The 19,220-nt window shown below is 34.7% G+C and overlaps 1 protein-coding gene across 8 annotated transcripts in view; it reads left to right on the top strand.

Annotated features, from left to right (window-relative positions):
- The window catches only part of LOC128938029 (sodium channel protein type 2 subunit alpha-like), a 66,986-nt gene that overhangs the window by 6,514 nt on the left and 41,252 nt on the right, over positions 1-19,220 (top strand). For 2 of the 8 annotated variants that reach the window (XM_054277978.1, XM_054277985.1), the window contains exons 2-12: positions 1,437-1,690; positions 2,265-2,527; positions 8,482-8,798; positions 12,253-12,370; positions 13,246-13,336; positions 14,919-15,047; positions 15,559-15,650; positions 16,682-16,954; positions 17,257-17,320; positions 18,195-18,336; positions 18,467-18,673. In XM_054277978.1, coding sequence (XP_054133953.1) covers positions 8,532-8,798; positions 12,253-12,370; positions 13,246-13,336; positions 14,919-15,047; positions 15,559-15,650; positions 16,682-16,954; positions 17,257-17,320; positions 18,195-18,336; positions 18,467-18,673 — 1,383 coding nt within the window. In that variant the 5' untranslated portion in view covers positions 1,437-1,690; positions 2,265-2,527; positions 8,482-8,531. Of the gene's footprint in view, positions 1-1,436; positions 1,691-1,841; positions 2,019-2,264; positions 2,528-8,481; positions 8,799-12,252; positions 12,371-13,245; positions 13,337-14,918; positions 15,048-15,558; positions 15,651-15,746; positions 15,839-16,681; positions 16,955-17,256; positions 17,321-18,194; positions 18,337-18,466; positions 18,674-19,220 lie in introns of all 8 variants that reach the window. The other 6 variants (XM_054277977.1, XM_054277984.1, XM_054277979.1 and 3 more) reach the window with 5 other exon arrangements.

Raw genomic sequence — 19,220 nt, forward strand, 5'->3', positions numbered from 1 at the left:
TCTGAAATTCATAAACAATGTGTTTTGTTCCAAGTGCATTTTTGTAAGATTCCCTAGAAAAATTTAGAAAATAATACTACTTTACAAACAGAGCCTTCTATTTCTTTAATACAGCAAAATCAATATTGTGATGTATTTAGATATTGCTCACTGAAGTTTTATTGGGGCAACATCACTGGCATATTGTCCTATAATGGTCTTTATAGCAAAATCTCATTTTGAATAACCCCATTTCTTTCTTTTCCAGTTTATCGTTACATTGGGAGCTAAAGAGCATGAGGATATAGTTTGAAACATTCTTTGAAGCAATGTTATGCCTCAGAATTTGAAACGTATTCTAACCAGTTTTAGATGAAATGTTTATGCTATATATGCAGAAGACTTCAGGAAAGAGCCCTGCATGAAAGAATCTATGTAATTTGTCAATCAGGAATCACTTCTGACTAGGCCTGAGATTTTACCCATGATTCTTCTTGGAAGTTTTGCTGTAGCTACCACTTATTAGTACAGCATAACCATGATGCATAGAGGGAGAGACAAGGTTGGGGTCACATGTGAAAAAGGGTTCACTGACTTGTGCTTTAATTCAAAATACAGATTTGTTGAAAATACCTGCTCTTCTAGTGTTATTAATAATTCTCACATTAAAAATGAATTCCTCAGTATTTTGCAAACTGGCAGATATTTTACAACTGGAGAGAAGTTACACTTCCTTTTTTGAAAATAAATGTCATATGAATGTTTAGTATTAGTGATTGTTCTTTTATTAGGAACCTCTAGAATCTCTTACATTTATTTTGAAACTTGTGAGCAGAAGCACTTAAACATTTTGTTGTATCTGACCATGAGATCAAATTTCAGCCACAGTGCTGCTTGAGAGGCAGAATCCAGATGCACCCAATAGTCAAAGGGATTGGGAAGTCCTGTCTGTACCCCCAGGGAAAGCTGCATTCAGTGTAAAATATGCGTTGGTGGATAAGTATCAATGGTGGCAGAGTCATGATTCCCTGAGGTCAGTTCTGGAGACACAGCTTTCAGATGTCTTCAGTGGAGCCTCTCCAGCAGTGACTCACCACAGCAAAATGTGCTGAATCAGTGCTTCACTCAAAATGACCAAGGCATTGAGAGAATTTGCTCTTAGCCATCATTGGAATGAGTTTATGTTACATTATTAAACAATGGAAGCTCTAATTATGTTAACACTTATTGTATATTTGGGAAAATGCAATTCTAGATTGATAGGAAATAGTACCAGACAAATTCTAGGTTAGTTTTTGAAATATATTCTCTGTACTTGAAGTACTTGGAGATCCTCTGTCTTTAAGAGTAAGAGAAGCAGTGATCTAAAAGAAAGCTTTCACTTTTTGTTTTTCCACCTTTTGTGTTCTCTCTGACCTGATCTGTGTCTACTCAGATTTTCTTTATTTTATCTACAGAGCTTCTACTGTGGCTGTTCATGCTCACTGTATTTGGAGAAAAGTATTATTAAGAGCTGCTTTCACAAGAGCAGAGACCTAAAAGAGAGGGATGTGTTCTTCTTTTCTTCTATAGGAGTAAAAGCAAAATAACAACATAAAACAGTAAAAAAAAAAAGCCAGAAGTATATCTAGATGAGATATCTAAATGACAATAAATGTCTTAAAGACAGCTCATCTGAATCTCAGTGGCTGAAGACGAATATGTGTAAGATGTAAGTAGACACTTTAATGAACTGGATACCCAGATTATTAAAGACTGAAGAACACATGGCCAACCTTTGGCCAGCTCTTGTAATGATGCAAGTAATTTATACTGAAGAACCTGAAGATACTGTGTGTTTCTGGTATTATATTACTTGGCAGGGAAGAAAAATTTTGCTGCACAAAGAAAAGCATTCGTACCAACAATCTCTATAATAGATAACTTGAAGAAGTACCCATATGTTCCTGTAAATATAGAGTTAATTAATTTCCATGCTTGCTTAAAGACAGTAAATCCATTGGGAGAAATGATACACTGTTCAGTTCCCAAAATGACAGGTGAGAACACTCCTGTTGGTCCAGGAGGTCCCATCTACCATGTCTTACCCCTTGTCTACCAAAAACTGTTCTAGTGATGCAGTAATTCCAACAAGGCCCATTTTTCCCTTTTAGTGAAAGCATGCAGGTAAAAGATGAGGTGGAGTCTTTGAAATGCACACTTAAAGAATATTCTTAATGTACTTTTGTTCTGTATTAGGTTTTGTGACATTAATAATTTTCAATCTTGTTTTTCTTCCTTCTCAGTGCTCTTAGGCTGGAAAAATATGTCTATGTGAATATGTAGACTTAGCCTTGTCTACTGTAATTAATTTTTGAGAAGCTTTGGACACAGGAATAAAGAATGAGAAAGTTCTGAAGGAACTGCAGTCTTGAAGACACTTCAGGTCCCAAGGAAAAGCCTTCCTTGCCAATTCATTTTCTGCCAGAAATGCAGCCTTTTTCTTTTCACATTAGCAAAACATGCAGAGGTTAAATTCTGAGATTTGGCATTTCTTAGAAGAATAAAGGTAAGACTGTCTTTTCTTCTCTGCCAGAAATAACGTTACACTGCCAAAAATGGCTAGTTGATATTCTGCTACATATCTTCACTAAAATACCAGTGGGAAAATGAAATTAACACCTTTATGAGGTTCAGCTATAGAAATTTGTGTTACGTATATTGTATCTATTTTTCTTTAGAATTTAAGGATCTCTGATGCTGGAAGGTATTTGCAAAATGTTGATTAGAGTACAGTATTCCAATTAGACTGATGGACTAAGAAAGAGACCCTTTCTCTTCCTCTTTAATTGCATATGGTTTTCATTTGTCCTTCTTCAGGTTTCTCCAATACTTCAGGTATTGACACTTGATCTCTTTTCACACATTCTCAGAGGAAACTCATGGTGTTAAAGAAAATACAAGGCAGGCTTACATTTTAAAAATTCCTAGAGGTTTCGGTCAACTTTATCTATAAGATAAACGGGTCAGATAATTTATTTTGGGAGTTCTACAACTTGCAGGTAGGTATCTAAAGGAATTCAGATTTATTCCTTTACATAACCTACCAAATTTTGATTAAGAACTAAGATAAGAAATAAGAACTAATTAATTCAAAAGCAAATATTGGGGAGAGGTCACAGGAAGGAAAGTGTTTTCTTCTGCTGAGGGTGGGGTTCTTAAGGTTTAGTTAATGTACTTTCACACCTAATTTCAACTCATTACTGGGAACATGAAATAAGATTGCATGTAGTACCCCTGAAGCAACTGAAGCTTTTACTACATATACTATTATTTGGAAAGGTTTACACCTATTTTAAATCACTCCATTCTAAATTATTTTAAAGCAAGTTTTTATGAAGGAATATTATTTCTGTGACATAGTCTTATTAATTGATTTCATATTCTCATAACAAGTTTTTTTGTCTTCTGGTATTTATTAATTTTATTAATAAACACCTGGTGTAGATGTCATTATTTTTTATTTTGAATAGTTATGTAACACTAATGCCTATAGGCTACTGAGGCTGACTGCAAAATTACAGACAAAAATACAAAATGCAAATACAGTCATTGCTATAGATAAATTATAATCTAAAAATTTACACAATGGATCAATAATAAATGTTGAACTTAATGGAAAAAAGGAAAGCAAATCCTATGTATTTGTCAGGGAGGACCTATTAAAAAAATTGTCAAAGTTTAAATTACTAGATTAGAGTTTAAAGAGGCAGGCTCTGACCAGGTGCTAAGTTCTGAAGGCTGTTTTCACCTTTGAGGAAATCACTCCCTTCCTTGAAATACCTATTTTTATGACGCCAACTTCCATGTATTCCTTGCCTTAGGACCCACGGCTAATTTTAACTGAATGTCTCTTCAGATATCTCAAAGAAATCTGCATTGCATTGCATTTACCACTGTGAACTACAGCAGTGACATTTTGAGTCTTTTTTGATCTTTTTGTAATTCCATTTTTTACTAGAATATTTTAAAGCAGTAAAAAATAGGGTAAATATGCCAAGATAAATGGTACACAATGGTAAATGTCATTTATGAAAAGATAATGATCTGTAACTTAAAAAAGTATTTCAGACCACATTTTTCCTCATGAAATTGTTCTCTGTATATAAAAGCCATGAAAAAATTCAATAAAAATATTTAATTTTAGTTCTTCTCACAAGAAACTAATATTTACCTATCGTTTTCTTTCTTGAACAAACTGAAGGCAGCATTTCCTGATTTGGAATTTGATCAGAGAACAGTAATTTAACTGTCATTTACATTCACTTCCAGAAAAATCAATACCTGAATTTTGTAAAGCAACATCCCAAACACTATGAGAGGGAGCTAAGATGACTCATTTTTTCAGACTGTCCCAGCATATGCTGTCTTGAATCTCTTTCCTCCTTGGGACAGTAGGAGCTTGAGTTGAGGTATTTTTCTGGTATCAGCACACAAGAGCTACACTTTTAATTTCTAAACAGCAGAAAGCAATCTCTAGCTGATGCTGAGGGGGTGCCACTAGCCCTGCTGTTTCTGTCTGTCCCACTGTGGGAGACTCACCCTTTGATTTGGACTAACAGCTTTACTTCTATTGAGACAGCTGGCCTTATTAACACCAGTGGTTTAGAGAAAAGTTTTTAATCCAGGCTTTAGCATCTGAGAGGCTGTTGCAAGGCTTGGCACAGGGGAAGATACTAGTTCCAAATTACAGCTTCTCAAATGAAAGATTAGCATAAGAAAATTAGGATAGCTGGTCATTTTACATATTCCATTTGCTATTCTTGCACTTGCTTCAAGCCTAATCAACTGTTACAGTTTTAATAGAATGAAAATCTCAGTAGTCAGCTTTTTCAGGGTTTTAGCAGGCAGTACTTTAAAGGGAAAAAACCCCAGCAAGATTTTCTATTTCTCCACCTTGAAAACTTTGAAGTGTATATGTGCAGTTTCATGCAAAATGCAGATAACCTGTTAGATAACCTGAAGATTTGAATAAACAATTGTGGTACCTACCTGGTACTTCTACTGGTACTTTCACTTTTACCATTTGCCCTATTTAAGAGATCATAAAAATAGATACCTTCAGGCCACTTCTTCTGGCTTTTTCAGAGATACAGAAAAATTAATTTGACATTGTTAGCAAAGATATTTTACTTACTTTCTGACTCATCTTCTGTAAATGATGAGAAGATAACTTGTTAAATTTTATTTTTAATATAGTAATCTGTGAATATATATTATATATCTACAGATAACTAGCTGTTATATATATGTGGACATATATATATGTCCACAATATAACTAGCTGGAATATGTATAAAATTAAAAACATGTATGTACTGTTTATTGCTTGGTCTTATTATTTAAAGGTAGGGGCTGAAGGAAAACTGGAGAAGGACTTACAGCATGCAGTGCTCAGTTACAACTAAATTGCAAAAGCATGTCTTTAATAAAGGGGAACTTCATTTTTCTAATGAAATGTATTAAATTACAGAGCATTACATATATGATATATAAACCAGAATTGTATTTCAAATACTTGAAAGTCTCTTTGCTGAGCAGCAGAAAGTACAGAGGGGCCTGGACCACATGTAGTTTTGAGACTCTTTCTTTAAAAATTGTTTTTTTAATGACAGTTTTTCTGAATTATTAGATATATTCAGAATATCTGAATTTTGCCTAATATCATTCATGTCCTGGCAGTTTATTTACCAGATAACAAGCAATTTTAAAACTAGTGAAGGAAGGAGAGGGAAGCTATCACTAACAAATGAGCAGTTTATGAATCAAGGATTGCAAAGAGCTTGTTTAGGGCTCCGTACAGGCAACAGCACAACTTCTGTTTCATTGTTCTATTAAATTAATGCATGTATAGAAACTGTAATCAGATACATATTTCTGTGTTGTTCTGTTAAGCTTTGTAACTTAAATGAAAATGCTTGGGGCATATTTAGTATAGGAAAAGCCTTCTTGTGTAATAGCAGCAGCAAAGAAAAGATATAATTGCACTAGACAGTAGTGGAGGCAGGTCTCAAATAATGTTTTCAACTCATCAGGAAAACGTTTTTTAAGGGTATATTTTTTTCCCTGAAAAATACAGTAAATCCTTAAGTCTGCCAATACTTTCCCCAGTCAGTCATTGGCTCCTTTGTGGATTTCTGGAAACACAAATGCATATCCTTTAAGTGAGCACAAGGCATTTTGTTACAGCATTCATAGCTGTAACTGTTAATGGTGGAAAAGTAAACAAATGCATTGCATCATAAAGACAAGAATTACACACTGGTTACTTGATTTGGATGCATCTTTTGAGACTAGTTTCATAGAAAAGGTACCTAGAGTGACAAGTTGAATCACAGACCTGTAAAATGGGGAATAAATAAATTAATTATTCAGAAAGACCAAGGAGAAACCTCAGGCATCTTCATAGTTCATTAATCCTGCATGAGCAAAAGTAGTAATCAAAGGACTGTATCCAGAAAATGAGTGTGCTTTTAATTCTAAAAAGAAGGGACAACTTTGAGTTTAGGATCCTTATAATTGGGAGTTACATTAATTTAAAAAAGAGATTAGCAAAGGCATCCATCTTGTACAAAGAAAAAAGTAGTAGTGGAAATTTCAGCATAGAAACCTGTGATAAGGTTGCATGCTGGAGACTCTGGCTGGAGTTATAATTTACTTTTTCCTTTTATATTGCATCTGTATGGCCACTCCAAGATGTCTTTCACTCTGCACATTACATTAACTCATAGTTCTTCAGGATATTCCTTTAGAGAAATTTTCTTCTTCGTGTCTAGAGTACAGAGTGTTTTAATTCTGAATTTATGGTCAGGTACCTTGGTTTTGGTCTTGTATGACTTATCTGCTTGGTGCTATAATCTACTGACTGAATTATTTTAGTGACCTCAGTGCTGATCATACACACTGATGGAAGCTGTGTTGTGAACTCACTCCAGAGATTTAGACTTGAGGTGGCATAGGAACATGAGTCCTTACCATGTCATTGGATTGGTAATTCAGATTTAGGAGTATGCTGTTTTATTTCTCTCCTCTAATTTCTTACTCTAGGTTTTTCAAGCATTTTTTAACATCCTCTTCAGCCTTCACATATCTTATTTCATAAGATCATTACTGTAGCACTTTGTGGGTCTCTGTGTGTGTGGATTTCTACAAACTGCTTCAGACAGGCAAGAAGCTTTAGAAGAAGGACTATTGAATGAGTGCAAATGAGCAGAATATTATAATTCAAATTTAGATGTGGCATCTCCAGGATACATATGTTGCACACATTCATGAAGTAATGCAGCAAAGGCTACATGGCTTCATGTAACAGAAAACATAATTAAAGCTCATTAGTTAAGCATTGAAACTCACTCTTAAAATTGGTTCTCATAACTAACATTTTTACAGCAGTATGCTGTAAACTGTTTCAAAGTAGAAACCAAGTAAACCTTTAATTTATTCCCTGGTGGCAGGACTCTTACCATATCTGCCTTCATTTTGCCATTCTCTCCCTCCAGCTATTCAAACTTCTCAACTGTGCTGTACAGCACATCACTTTAAATAACTGATCCTGCTGCAGAAGGACTTGGAAGAGTGAAAAATAACACTGCTTTCAGTTGATGCTCTGCAGGACTTCATAAAGAGATCTGCTGTACAGTAGAGAGTTCAATGCAGAGAGCAGGAAAAAGCAGCTTCATCCACCGCTGGTACTAAAGCCATTCACAGCAAACCAGAGTCTTAGGTTTCAGATGAGTTTCAGTCTGGAATAGTACTATGACACTTGCCTTGCAAAGAATCAGAAGCAGCATCTCTTCCCATATAGCCTTAATTATACATGCTGTTTACTTTTACTTAAAAGGCCTGTGGTTTTGATTCACAGTCAATAAATGCAACCTAAGCTGCTCTGGGATCTAATATTAGCCTTCACCACAGTTAGGTGTCAGTAAGAAAGAATTACACTTGTTCCTCCCATAATTCAGCTCCTGTCATTTAAACAGTTGTGCAAGCCAGTTGTGCAAAATCTTTTAGTTTAATGAAAGTATCGATGTTTGTAAAGTTGTATTACTGATGCTTGAAAAAATATGGAAAGATAAAATTTATTAAATTGTAGAATGTAGGTTTACAATTTTCAGCAGTACCTCACAGAAAATGCATTTATACTTGCATTTAAAAAAAAAAAGCTGCACTGTTAAAACACTTTTATCAGCAATTTGCTCTAACTGGGAGTGTCCAAGGACACAGGCAAAGCAGTATCTGTGGGCAGAAAAAGAAATGTCTTTTTCTGGATCAGCAGGAAAAAGCTGAAAAATAATTTATTAAATATCAAAACAAATTCTGAGCATTTGCTTTTAACTGCCATTCAGCCTTGAAATATGCTGCTTCTATTTCTATTTAAGCCTGGAAAGAGTTTCTGACCAAATGTTGGGGTTTTTCCTATTGGTACAATCTAGCTTGCCTAAATTATTTAATTTTCTTTTATAGGTCATTCTTATGCACGAAGCTAAAAGTAATTAAATTTGCAGGATGAAAACATGGCACAGGCACTGCTGGTACCACCTGGACCTGAAAGCTTCCGCTATTTTACTAGAGATTCTCTCGCAGCTATTGAAAAGCGTTCTGCAGAAGAAAAAGCTAAAAAGCCCAAGCAAGAACATACAGATGATGATGATGAAAATGGTCCAAAACCAAACACTGACTTGGAGGCAGGAAAGACCCTGCCATTTATTTATGGTGACATACCTCCAGGAATGGTGTCTGAACCTTTGGAAGACCTGGACCCATATTATATCAATAAAAAAGTGAGTGAATTAAGTTTTGCACAAAATAGAATATAACTTTATACACTAGACAAGCTTTATCACAAAATATGATGGTTAGAACTATCAATCTGCTAAATACCCAGAACCATCCTTTTATTTAACAGAACTGATTTATGCTCTTCCATATTGTGACTGCTTAAATTCTCTTGAGTTACTTGCTATTTACTTCATTGTAAGGAAGATGTGTCTTCCTTGATCTTGCCTGAACTTGAACACAGAATGAATTTGTTATATTACAATGTAATAGTAAGACTGGGTATGACAAAAGAGATGTTCTAAGCATGGTTTTGCAATGGAAATAATTGTAGATAACAAGATAGCATCCAGTGAAATAGAGGACTGTAACCATATTGTTTGTTTCTGTATAGCTATAGAACATATGCAAACATACATATGAAATATTTTTATCTCTATACATATAGCATATAGAGATTCTGTAAATGTTGGCCCATATGAAACTACCACAATGCAAACTATTGCTTGAGGTGCTTGGGTTTTCTATGATAGATCTCTACTGCAGAGCTGTCAACTAGAAGTCTCCGGAAGACCATGGAAAAGCTTGTTTTTGAGGAATGAATTGAAAAAAGACATTTTTGGTGTTCTGAAGAGTTTTCATACAGAAAGACCAGGGCAAAGAGTTATGAAATAAAAGCAATGCATCTAAGTTACATGTGTGAATGCAACATATGCAAACTCCTAATAGAGGTGCATTTTCCCTTCCAATTTGCACAGCCATACACAGTCTTCCTTTTCACATGATCCCCAAATGAGGGACTCAGAAATAGAAAAGGTAGTTCAAACAGATCCGTTCAAGTAAAAAGTTTGAATTTTTACAAGTCAGGATCTGCAGTAGAGTGTATGGGTTTTGGTCTTGTAGCAATGATGCTTACAATTGGAAGTGGACGGGTGTTATTTGAGTTAAGGGAAAGACAAGGAAAAAAACAAGTATATTTCCACAGCTGGGATTAGTTGTAGTCTGTTTTAAAATCCTCCAGGGTCTGAAATAGTCCAACCTGGGAACAAGTAAAAGTACCTTAGGTCCTGCACTGATTAGAGAAAGTACAGGTGGCAGTTAGAGCCAGTTTTCCTCTATGCTCTTGTTTATTTCTGTGTGCTCCTTTAGCAGGATCAAGAGGTTCTTTCAGTTTCTGATAGACTGCAAAGTGTTGCGGGTGAGGAGAGTGAAGGAAGATGAACACCCGTAAATTAAAAAATGCAGAAGGTGTTTTATGGACAAGTACTTGGGACTATCTTTTCCCATCTCTCTGAAACAGAAAGAACTGGACACAGTTCTCCCTTGACAGCTTGAAGCTTTCCAGGCTGTCATCAAGATAAGAAATTTGATCATGAGCCACTATAAAAAATCAAGGCATAAAATACTTTAAACTCCAAAGAAACTTTTTTTTGCTACAAAAAAATCATGCAAATAATACTGTCACTTTTGTGGCTAAATTTATGGTTGCCTTTGGTTTGTAAAACAGGTTTAAAAATTATGGCCTCATTAATGGGAACAGAAAATAAAGCAGAATCTATATGTAACTGCAAAACCTAACAGTTGCCAAAGTTAAATAAACAATGCTGTAGATAATACAAGTATATACATTATTAAGGAAATGTAAAGAAATTAAAGTCCAAACAAGTAGCATTGCAAAGGGTTATTTAAATTTATATGGTTTGGGTTATGACAGTTCCATGGAAATTCTTACAATATGTCAGTACTAAACCCTTTTCTTGACTAACTGCAAAACTTCAGGAATAAAGTTGCATAAGTAAGTTCAGGGATAAAGTTGTCTGAACAAGTGAAGTTTCAGAAAGCCTGAGAAGTTCTGAAGTATAGTTTCTAACCTCCATTGATCAGAAAAAGCAGTCAGATTTTATGGAACAAAAGTAAAAGCTCATACTAACGATGGATTTATTAGTATCTGAGAACAATTAGTAAACTTCAGGATCTTTAGTCACAGGTGACATCTGTGTTTATATTACCTAGCATTATGCCATATATTCCCAGCCATATATTACCTATAATTATGCTCAAGAGAAAACAAATGGACATCTTAAATCATGGTCTAGAATTAGTCATCCCTCCTCTGGTATATAGTAGAAACTACCCTTAATCATTGTCTTGTCAGTGCAGAGGAAATCATATGTGAATTTAGTCTGTCTTCAGGCTCAGCTGCAGCCAGTGACCTTGGGACAGGCAACATCTTTCTAGCATTTCCAGCTGGGTGAAGGACTCTAGGGCAGGGAGAAATGCCAAGGAGTGTGTGTCCCTTCTCTGCCACCCTCAGTGTTAGCTTGTTGTTTTTCTGTGAGCCTGCTCACCAGCAACACTTCTTTACCTATTTTCTGTCCTGCCGTGGAGTGGCTTACTTTCCTTCCCTGAGATTACTGTCCAAGCAGGCAGTAAAGGCCACAGAGAGGGCAGAATTTTTCTGATCACAGCCAAGTTTTTACAGAGAATGGAAATCAACATGGAGAACAGTGATACTTTATAGCTCTGCTGAGAGTGTAACAAAGACTCTATTATGGTAACATAAAGCAGAGCCATTACCATCGACGAAGAGCAAAAGGAATGCTGAATAGTTATGTCCTGAAGAAATTTCAAGCAGAACCAAAGATGCAAGTAAACCTCATTCATAGACAAATACACTTAGGCAACGACTGCCCACAGAAACAGAATAAACTGAACACAAACCATAAGTTTATTGGACCAAGTTTTAAAAGACAATCACTAGCTAAATTTTCTGCTTGCATATAGGGAAAGTAAGAGCACATTGTTAAGAAGAAAACCAGAATTAATTTTTTTTTAGTTTTGTTGTCATAGGATGCCAAACCCTGGCATCTGTTTGTCTCACACTACTCAGAACTATGTTAGCTGGCAATAGTATTTAAAATAGAAAATTAAAGCAAATTTTTAAATTGTGAATGATTTGTAATGACAGTTTCTCCTTATCACTATACATATGTGTGTATATAATTCTGTCAAGTATTTGTTCCAAATACAAACTGCCATTTAGAATTGTCCTTTTGCTATTTTGGTTTTGTTTGTGTTTGCTCACAAGGTGGAATACATTTGATAAATTTGAATCACTTTAATCAAAGTCTTCATAAGAAATAAAATTGAAATATTTTAGTGGCAAAATAATACATTTTGCTTTTATTGATAAACTGCGATTGTTTTTTGTAATTCCCACAAATTTTAATTAGATCATAATTTAGTTCACATGCTGGAAAATTTTGCAATTTGAGAATTGGCTGTGGAAAACTTACTCCATTGCATTAATAGGAATAAGTTATTTTTGTACCACAGGTAGCCATTAGAATGGAACTTGTACCTTTCAGGTGGCAAATGGAAATTTATAGTAAGAGGTGAAGATATATATGTAGCCAGCACTGTATTTTAATTTTGTATTTCTTTTTTTTTTTTTTGCAGACTTTCATAGTATTGAATAAGGGAAAAGCAATTTTCCGATTCAGTGCCACATCTGCCTTGTATATTTTAACTCCTTTTAATCCCATCAGAAAAATTGCTATCAAGATTTTGGTACATTCATATCCTTTTTTCTTAATGTTGATTTAAGTGTTGCTATTTAAAAATACTTAATGAGTGAAATAATACTTTTCATGTGGAGCTACAAATTGTGTCCATGGGAGTGAACTATGCTAAAAAATATACGTTGCTCACATTTAAAAAAGGAGCAATATCACATGTGAATTGCAGTATGATCTTCATCCCTGCCGAGAGAATTCTCTACTGAACCACCTAAATCTGTCAGAGTTTAAATATCAGGCTTTATATCTAAAAGGAGACCTGATCCCATACTGAGCCCTGCAGCTAAGGCCACATTAGTAACAAACCATTGCACTTGAACATATCTAAGGTCACACTTTTAGCAAGACCAGTAGTACTATTCATGAACTAGACTCACTTAGCAAGGACAAAAGAGCATGGGTAAAGAGCAGCTTTTTCAGCATTGTGTTTTCAGCATTGGGATAGGTGTCCTGTAAAAGATTTGGGATAAAGGAGAGTATTTTCAAATATGCTTCAATCGTGTTCAAAGGAAAACTCAGGCCTAAACAACTAACCTCTGACTAAAGATCTTTTAGAATGATCCATCCAGCTGTATTAAATGAGTACATTTGGGTAGTCATTTCATGATTTACAGAGTTAAAGATATGTTTAAACTTCATTTAAAACCTGCTATAATTACAAAAGTATTGCTTTTTTTTTAATGGAAATACACCATAATATGCCAGATGACATACCATTTAAAATACATCATTTTGTGTGCAAAGCTTTGTTTTTAGGCTTTAATTAGAGTGTGATGTTATTTGTACACATTTGTAAGCACTTAATATTTTTAAGTTATTTCAGTGTTACAAAGCTGTTCTACTTTTTTGACTTATGTGCCTTAACTATAACCTACATTATTCAGCATGCTTATCATGTGCACTATTTTGACAAACTGTGTATTTATGACCATGAGTAACCCTCCAGACTGGACAAAGAATGTAGAGTAAGTTAAACATTTTTACTTCTTTATTTTTAGATCTTTATTTTTGTGTGACTCCAAACAAGAAGCATTTATTAAAACGTGAATTCCAGAATGGGCTTGTCTAGAGTCAGGAAGAATCAGATTTCATGAGGTCATCAATATCTTTCCCATTTCCTCCTGAGCAACTTAAATGTTTTAGGAGTAACACCATGTTTGCTAAAATTATGTGTGAGGAATATCTGAACTTCTGCTATGCAGTAAAAACAGGAGGTCTTGTCCTTGGATATTCTGAGCTGTAAATCAGACAGGGAGCTACAGATGTGCATGTAAAATTGTGCATGTAAAATTGTTGCCATACCTTGCTTGAGTATCCATGATCTCATCACAGCGGGACTTTATCGTGCCTTACTGGTTTGACCTCATAAGTGCCTGCCACAAGAAGGACACACAATCCACAAACCTCAAGGAACTCAAACTGCTGAGGAAAGGGCCATACCTATGAAAGAGCAACAAATAGCTGACCTAATTAAGGAATATTTCTCTTTCTTGTTCATGGTTATAAATGCATATTTATTCTCTAACAAAATACAGATACATGTTTTCCTCTGAAATACTGTAGAATCATAGGATGGTTTGGGTTGGAAGGGATCTTAGAGATCATACAGTTCCAACCCCTGGCATGCAGGGACACCTTCCTGGGTCATGTTCCTCAAAGCTCTTTGTTTTTATTTGAAATACTACTAATGGAAAACCTGCTTCTAATCACTTGTTGCTTCTTTTCCTCCTTTTCCCAAAGAGACATTACTGGTTTTTATTTATTTATTTCTCTGCACTAATGAACCTTATACTGAACCCTGTTTAGAAACCACTGCCCTTAACCCATTCCCAGTCAACAGTGATGATGGCTTGTTAGAGTTGCAGAGAGTCTGAAAGGAGAGCTGTAGGGTCTGTAGGTAGAGCTCCTTTATTCTGGAAGTCCACAGAGATCCATGTGGCTCTCAGGAAGTGCCTGCATTATGCTGGTTATAGCTGACTGTTCTATGTTGTTAGGTGAATAGCTGTTCCCACACCAGGTAAGCTGGTAATCATGCTCCCCATCTTTGAGAATAATAGTCTGGGCATGCTTTCCTATATTTGATGATTATTTAAGAAATAAACATGTAATACAGCATTAGTATAGCTATTATCCAGAATTGATTTTTACAAAACTCTCTGATTTAGACATAAAAAAAAATTCTTCAGTTTTTGTAACACTTAGACATCTACTTGATTTATGAATGCAAGCAAAGAGGCAACTCTGTGAGTGCCAAAGGATGTATATATAAATATCAAAGTCTGAAATGTTTCCATAAATACTAGAATCAGCAATTATTTGTAAGTACAATAACAGAGATTAAACCAACCTTTTAGAAAATGAGTGGCATATATATCATGTTCAAATTTCAACAAAGACTGAACAGCAACTACAATATTTAGGGCAAGTGAAGTTAATAATTTACTCCTTTCACTTTAAAGTACTTTTTCTTCTAAGTAATCTTTGCTAAAAACCGGCACTATCTGTAAGCATGCAAAAATCCATTATTCCTGCTCTGATGATTTTCAGGTACACTTTCACTGGAATTTACACCTTTGAATCACTTATCAAAATTCTTGCAAGGGGCTTCTGCCTAGAAGGTTTTACTTTTCTGCGAGATCCATGGAACTGGCTTGACTTCAGTGTCATTTTAATGGCGTAAGTGGTTCAAGAACTTTTTAAGCTTTTAGGGCATGAAATTAGTGGTAAATATTATTGTAATAAATGTATTTACTTAAACATATTTAATTTTTGCAACCTTTGAAGCTTAGACACTGTATAACACATTTTAGTATTCATAAATCAAAGTAAAATACAGCAGAAACTGAAATGGAGTGTCAGCCATTAGTGTAATTACTGCTGAGGGACACTAATTTCATGGCCTACATTTTTCTGCTCACCAGAAATGAAGCCATCCCTTTGACTTCATGTTACCGTCCCATTACAAGCTAATTAGTTCAACTAATGTTGAACTAGATGTTCAGTCAGTGAATTTCACTCCAATGACATTTAAGCAAAATTGATGAAAACAATTATTAAAGTGAAATATACTGAAGAGACAGGTAAATTCTGAAGTATGATTGCTAGTATTTCCACAGAGGTTTTGAAGACCCACATAATTAGTATAAGTTCTGCCTCAATTCTGAATAACTGTGATTTAATCCTACAGGTATGTAACAGAATTTGTAAACCTAGGCAATGTTTCAGCTCTTCGAACTTTCAGAGTATTGAGAGCTTTGAAAACTATTTCTGTAATTCCAGGTAAGAAGTAGTTGGTGTCAGGTGTTAGGCCCCTCGTATCTCCAACTGTTATTTGTGTGCTGTCATTGTGTTTGTGTGTGAACTCCCCTATTACAGATATGTGACAGAGTTTGTGGACCTGGGCAATGTCTCAGCGTTGAGAACATTCAGAGTTCTCCGAGCTTTGAAAACAATATCAGTCATTCCAGGTGAGAGCGAGGTTAAACACCGAGGCTGACTTTCGTTCCATTGAATTCACTTCCTGTGAGCATAAGTCTTGCTGTTTGCTGCTCATGTTGCCAAAAAAAAAAAAAAAAAAGAAATAAAAAGGCGTGGATCATTAACTTAGTTTATGATTCTTTGCCTTTTCAGCATTAGCTTCTTTTATTTTGCAAAATCAGCCTTTGAGTTTAACAGAGTCTTGCATGAAACACAAAATATGAGGCCTATGGGTTATTTTGCTTTGTTTTTCTGCATTTTATTGTGACAAATTGTCTCTACATTACAAAAGCTTAGTGCTATGGTGTTCTTGGTTATGAAATTTTTCCTTTTTTTAACTACTTAAAAATGACATTAGTCTTAAAAATAAGCAATTAACAACAAAAGAAGATACCAAAAAGGAAAGAAATGATGCACAGGAAAATTTATCAAATGCAAACTATTTTTTCATTCTAAATTACCAGCAATTCTATCTCATGCTGCTTTGCGCTGTCACGAAGTCATGTCTAGAATTAACTGGCAACTGAATTATTTGGAGTATGTTTAATACAGAGAAAAATTAGTAAATGCAATCAAATCTGTACCAGGAAAGCATGATTGATAAAGTTTCCTGCTTGAGAATATTATATATTCATTTTATTGGAATATATGTACATTGCATATTCATAAAAAGGAATCTTTTTCTTTCATTCATCTTCACAAGCTCTGAGGCTGCTCATGAAGCTTTACCTTTTAAGAAATAAAAAATATTTAAGTGTCTGCATGGCCTCTTTAATTATATGGGAAGGGCAAAGATACTCTTTGATAATTCTATGGACCTTTTCTCTTTGCAGGCCTGAAGACAATTGTAGGAGCCCTGATTCAGTCTGTGAAGAAGCTCTCGGATGTGATGATCCTCACTGTGTTTTGTCTGAGTGTATTTGCACTGATAGGGCTGCAGCTGTTCATGGGCAACCTAAGGAATAAATGCCTGCAGTGGCCTCCAGACAATTCTACTTTTGAGATAAACATTATTTCCTACTTTAACAGCACAATGAATGAAAACGGTACTTTTGTTAACATGACAGTGAGCACGTTTAACTGGAAGGATTACATTGAAGATGAAAGTAAGAATATCTGATATAACTATTTTAATATATTTATGGCTAAAATGTGTAATTCTTTGTGACCAAGTAAGAACATTGAGGGGTTTATATTTTTGACTTATGTAGAACTGCTTACAGTCACTGATTTACAGAGATCTAATACATACAATAAAAAATACAGCAACCAGGAAGGCTCCTAAACAAGCTATAAAAGGATCAATAGCTAGTTACTATGATTAAGCACAATTTATTTTTATTTTACTTTGTATTGTTTTCAGGTTTATTTGATCTATTCATATATGTTTCTAATGCTTTCTACACAGCTCATTTTTACATTTTGGAAGGACAAAGAGATGCCCTACTTTGTGGTAATAGCTCTGATGCAGGGTAAGACCCTTTCAAACATTCTGTGTTATGCTCTGTAGGAAAAGAAATAACATGAGATCCAGTTGCAACTCCATATTTAGCAGGGTTACAGAACTTATGGAGTTTTGTAGCTAAGTGAGAATTTCTTACTGAAGTCAAAATTTTTTACACTCTGGCTAAACAAAATAGCAATTAACAGCCTTTTTTCTGCTTGATTGGAAAATGAAGTTGGTATTATTGATAAGATAAGAATTTTTTTTAAGTTTCCTTTGATGATTTACTGATTGAAGAAAACAGAAGGAAACAAAAGTTAAAAGTGAGAAAGAGAACATGGAAAATATCAAGAAAGTACAGCAGTGACTTCATAGTTCATGACTGAATCTATTTTTCAAGACTAACTCTCTCACTTCTGGCAAATTCTGCTATTTACATGTGCCAAATTATATGCCTAGAATTGTTAGCTGAACTTGGATGCCTGACTGGCAGCAGTGAAGAGGTTTACTAAAAATATACATATCAATATTATTGAGGGAAATCCCTTATACTACAATTGGATGTAGCTAACAATATTTTTTAATCTGTCTGTAACCTTAACAACATTTTAGCAATTATTTCTGCCAGGAAATAATTAATTTGGAATAAAGATTCTATTTGCAAAATGTAATTGAGGAGAATTTTAATATTAAGGTAATTTCAACCCGTGAGTGGATGAAAAGGATATCTTTCATTTACTATGCTATTAGTTAAATTCTTGGGAATTTTTTTTCTGAATTAATTTAATTGTAATTTATGGATTTTCTGTTGAAAAATAATCCATAGTCTTCAAAAAAATAATAGGTATTTTCTAGAAGGGAATAAAAGTTTTGACTAAGTCCTTGTGTTTGATTTCACATAGGCAATGCCCAGAAGGATATATATGTGTGAAAGCTGGCAGAAACCCCAATTATGGCTACACAAGTTTTGACACCTTCAGCTGGGCTTTTTTGTCCCTGTTTCGGCTGATGACTCAGGACTTCTGGGAAAACCTCTATCAGCTGGTAAGAAATTATTATGACATAAATAGTAAATTGTTGGTGATGTCCAAAAGCACATAAATAGGCTTGTCTTTGCATGAGCTGAAAAAGATAAGTTGTGGGATAATACATAAATATGCTTTCTACTCTCTAGACACTGCGTGCTGCTGGGAAGACATACATGATATTTTTTGTTCTGGTGATTTTTCTGGGCTCTTTCTATCTGATAAACCTGATCCTGGCTGTGGTGGCCATGGCCTATGAAGAACAGAACCAAGCAACAATGGAAGAAGCAGAGCAGAAAGAGGCAGAATTTCAACAGATGCTGGAACAACTGAAGAAGCAGCAAGAAGAAGCTCAGGTAGTAATAGAAATTGTACTTTCTGAACAACCTTGTTCCTAAGGCAAGGAAAAAGATCTTTTATTATTAAGAATACAAACAAATTGTGCAGTGAATTTAAGAAAATAAAAGGTCTTGCATGTTTACCATGCAAGTTGTAAAAGTGGAAATAGCCAATGAAAACCAGGAACTAACCAAATAGTAAAAAAAGCAAGCTAATGGTACAGAAAAGAATGTTACTTCATTCATGAAAAGACTGTAAAATGTTTTTCATAAGAGGGCTCTAGAAACCTGATTTAAGTAGTCATAAATAATGGTCCTTTTATGTTACAGATCTTATAAATAGCATGAAAAATGCTATTTATCTATCTATTTGTCTAGTGATGTTACTTCTGGTTTACATCTCAGTTAAAATTGCCAACCTTGATGTACTTAACAATTCCCCCCAAATATTCATCAAATAGAGAGAAGGATTGTAATCAGTGTTCTTCTAGGTTTCTATCCAGCAAGATTAATTTAAAAATCCCTAATTGACACTGTAGTAAATTAGAAGTTTATGTATTCTTAG

The sequence above is a fragment of the Melozone crissalis genome, unplaced genomic scaffold (assembly GCF_028551555.1).
Source record: "Melozone crissalis strain CALT ecotype California unplaced genomic scaffold, PUWL_Pcris_2 ptg000023l_1, whole genome shotgun sequence".
In the NCBI taxonomy this organism is placed as follows: domain Eukaryota; kingdom Metazoa; phylum Chordata; class Aves; order Passeriformes; family Passerellidae; genus Melozone; species Melozone crissalis.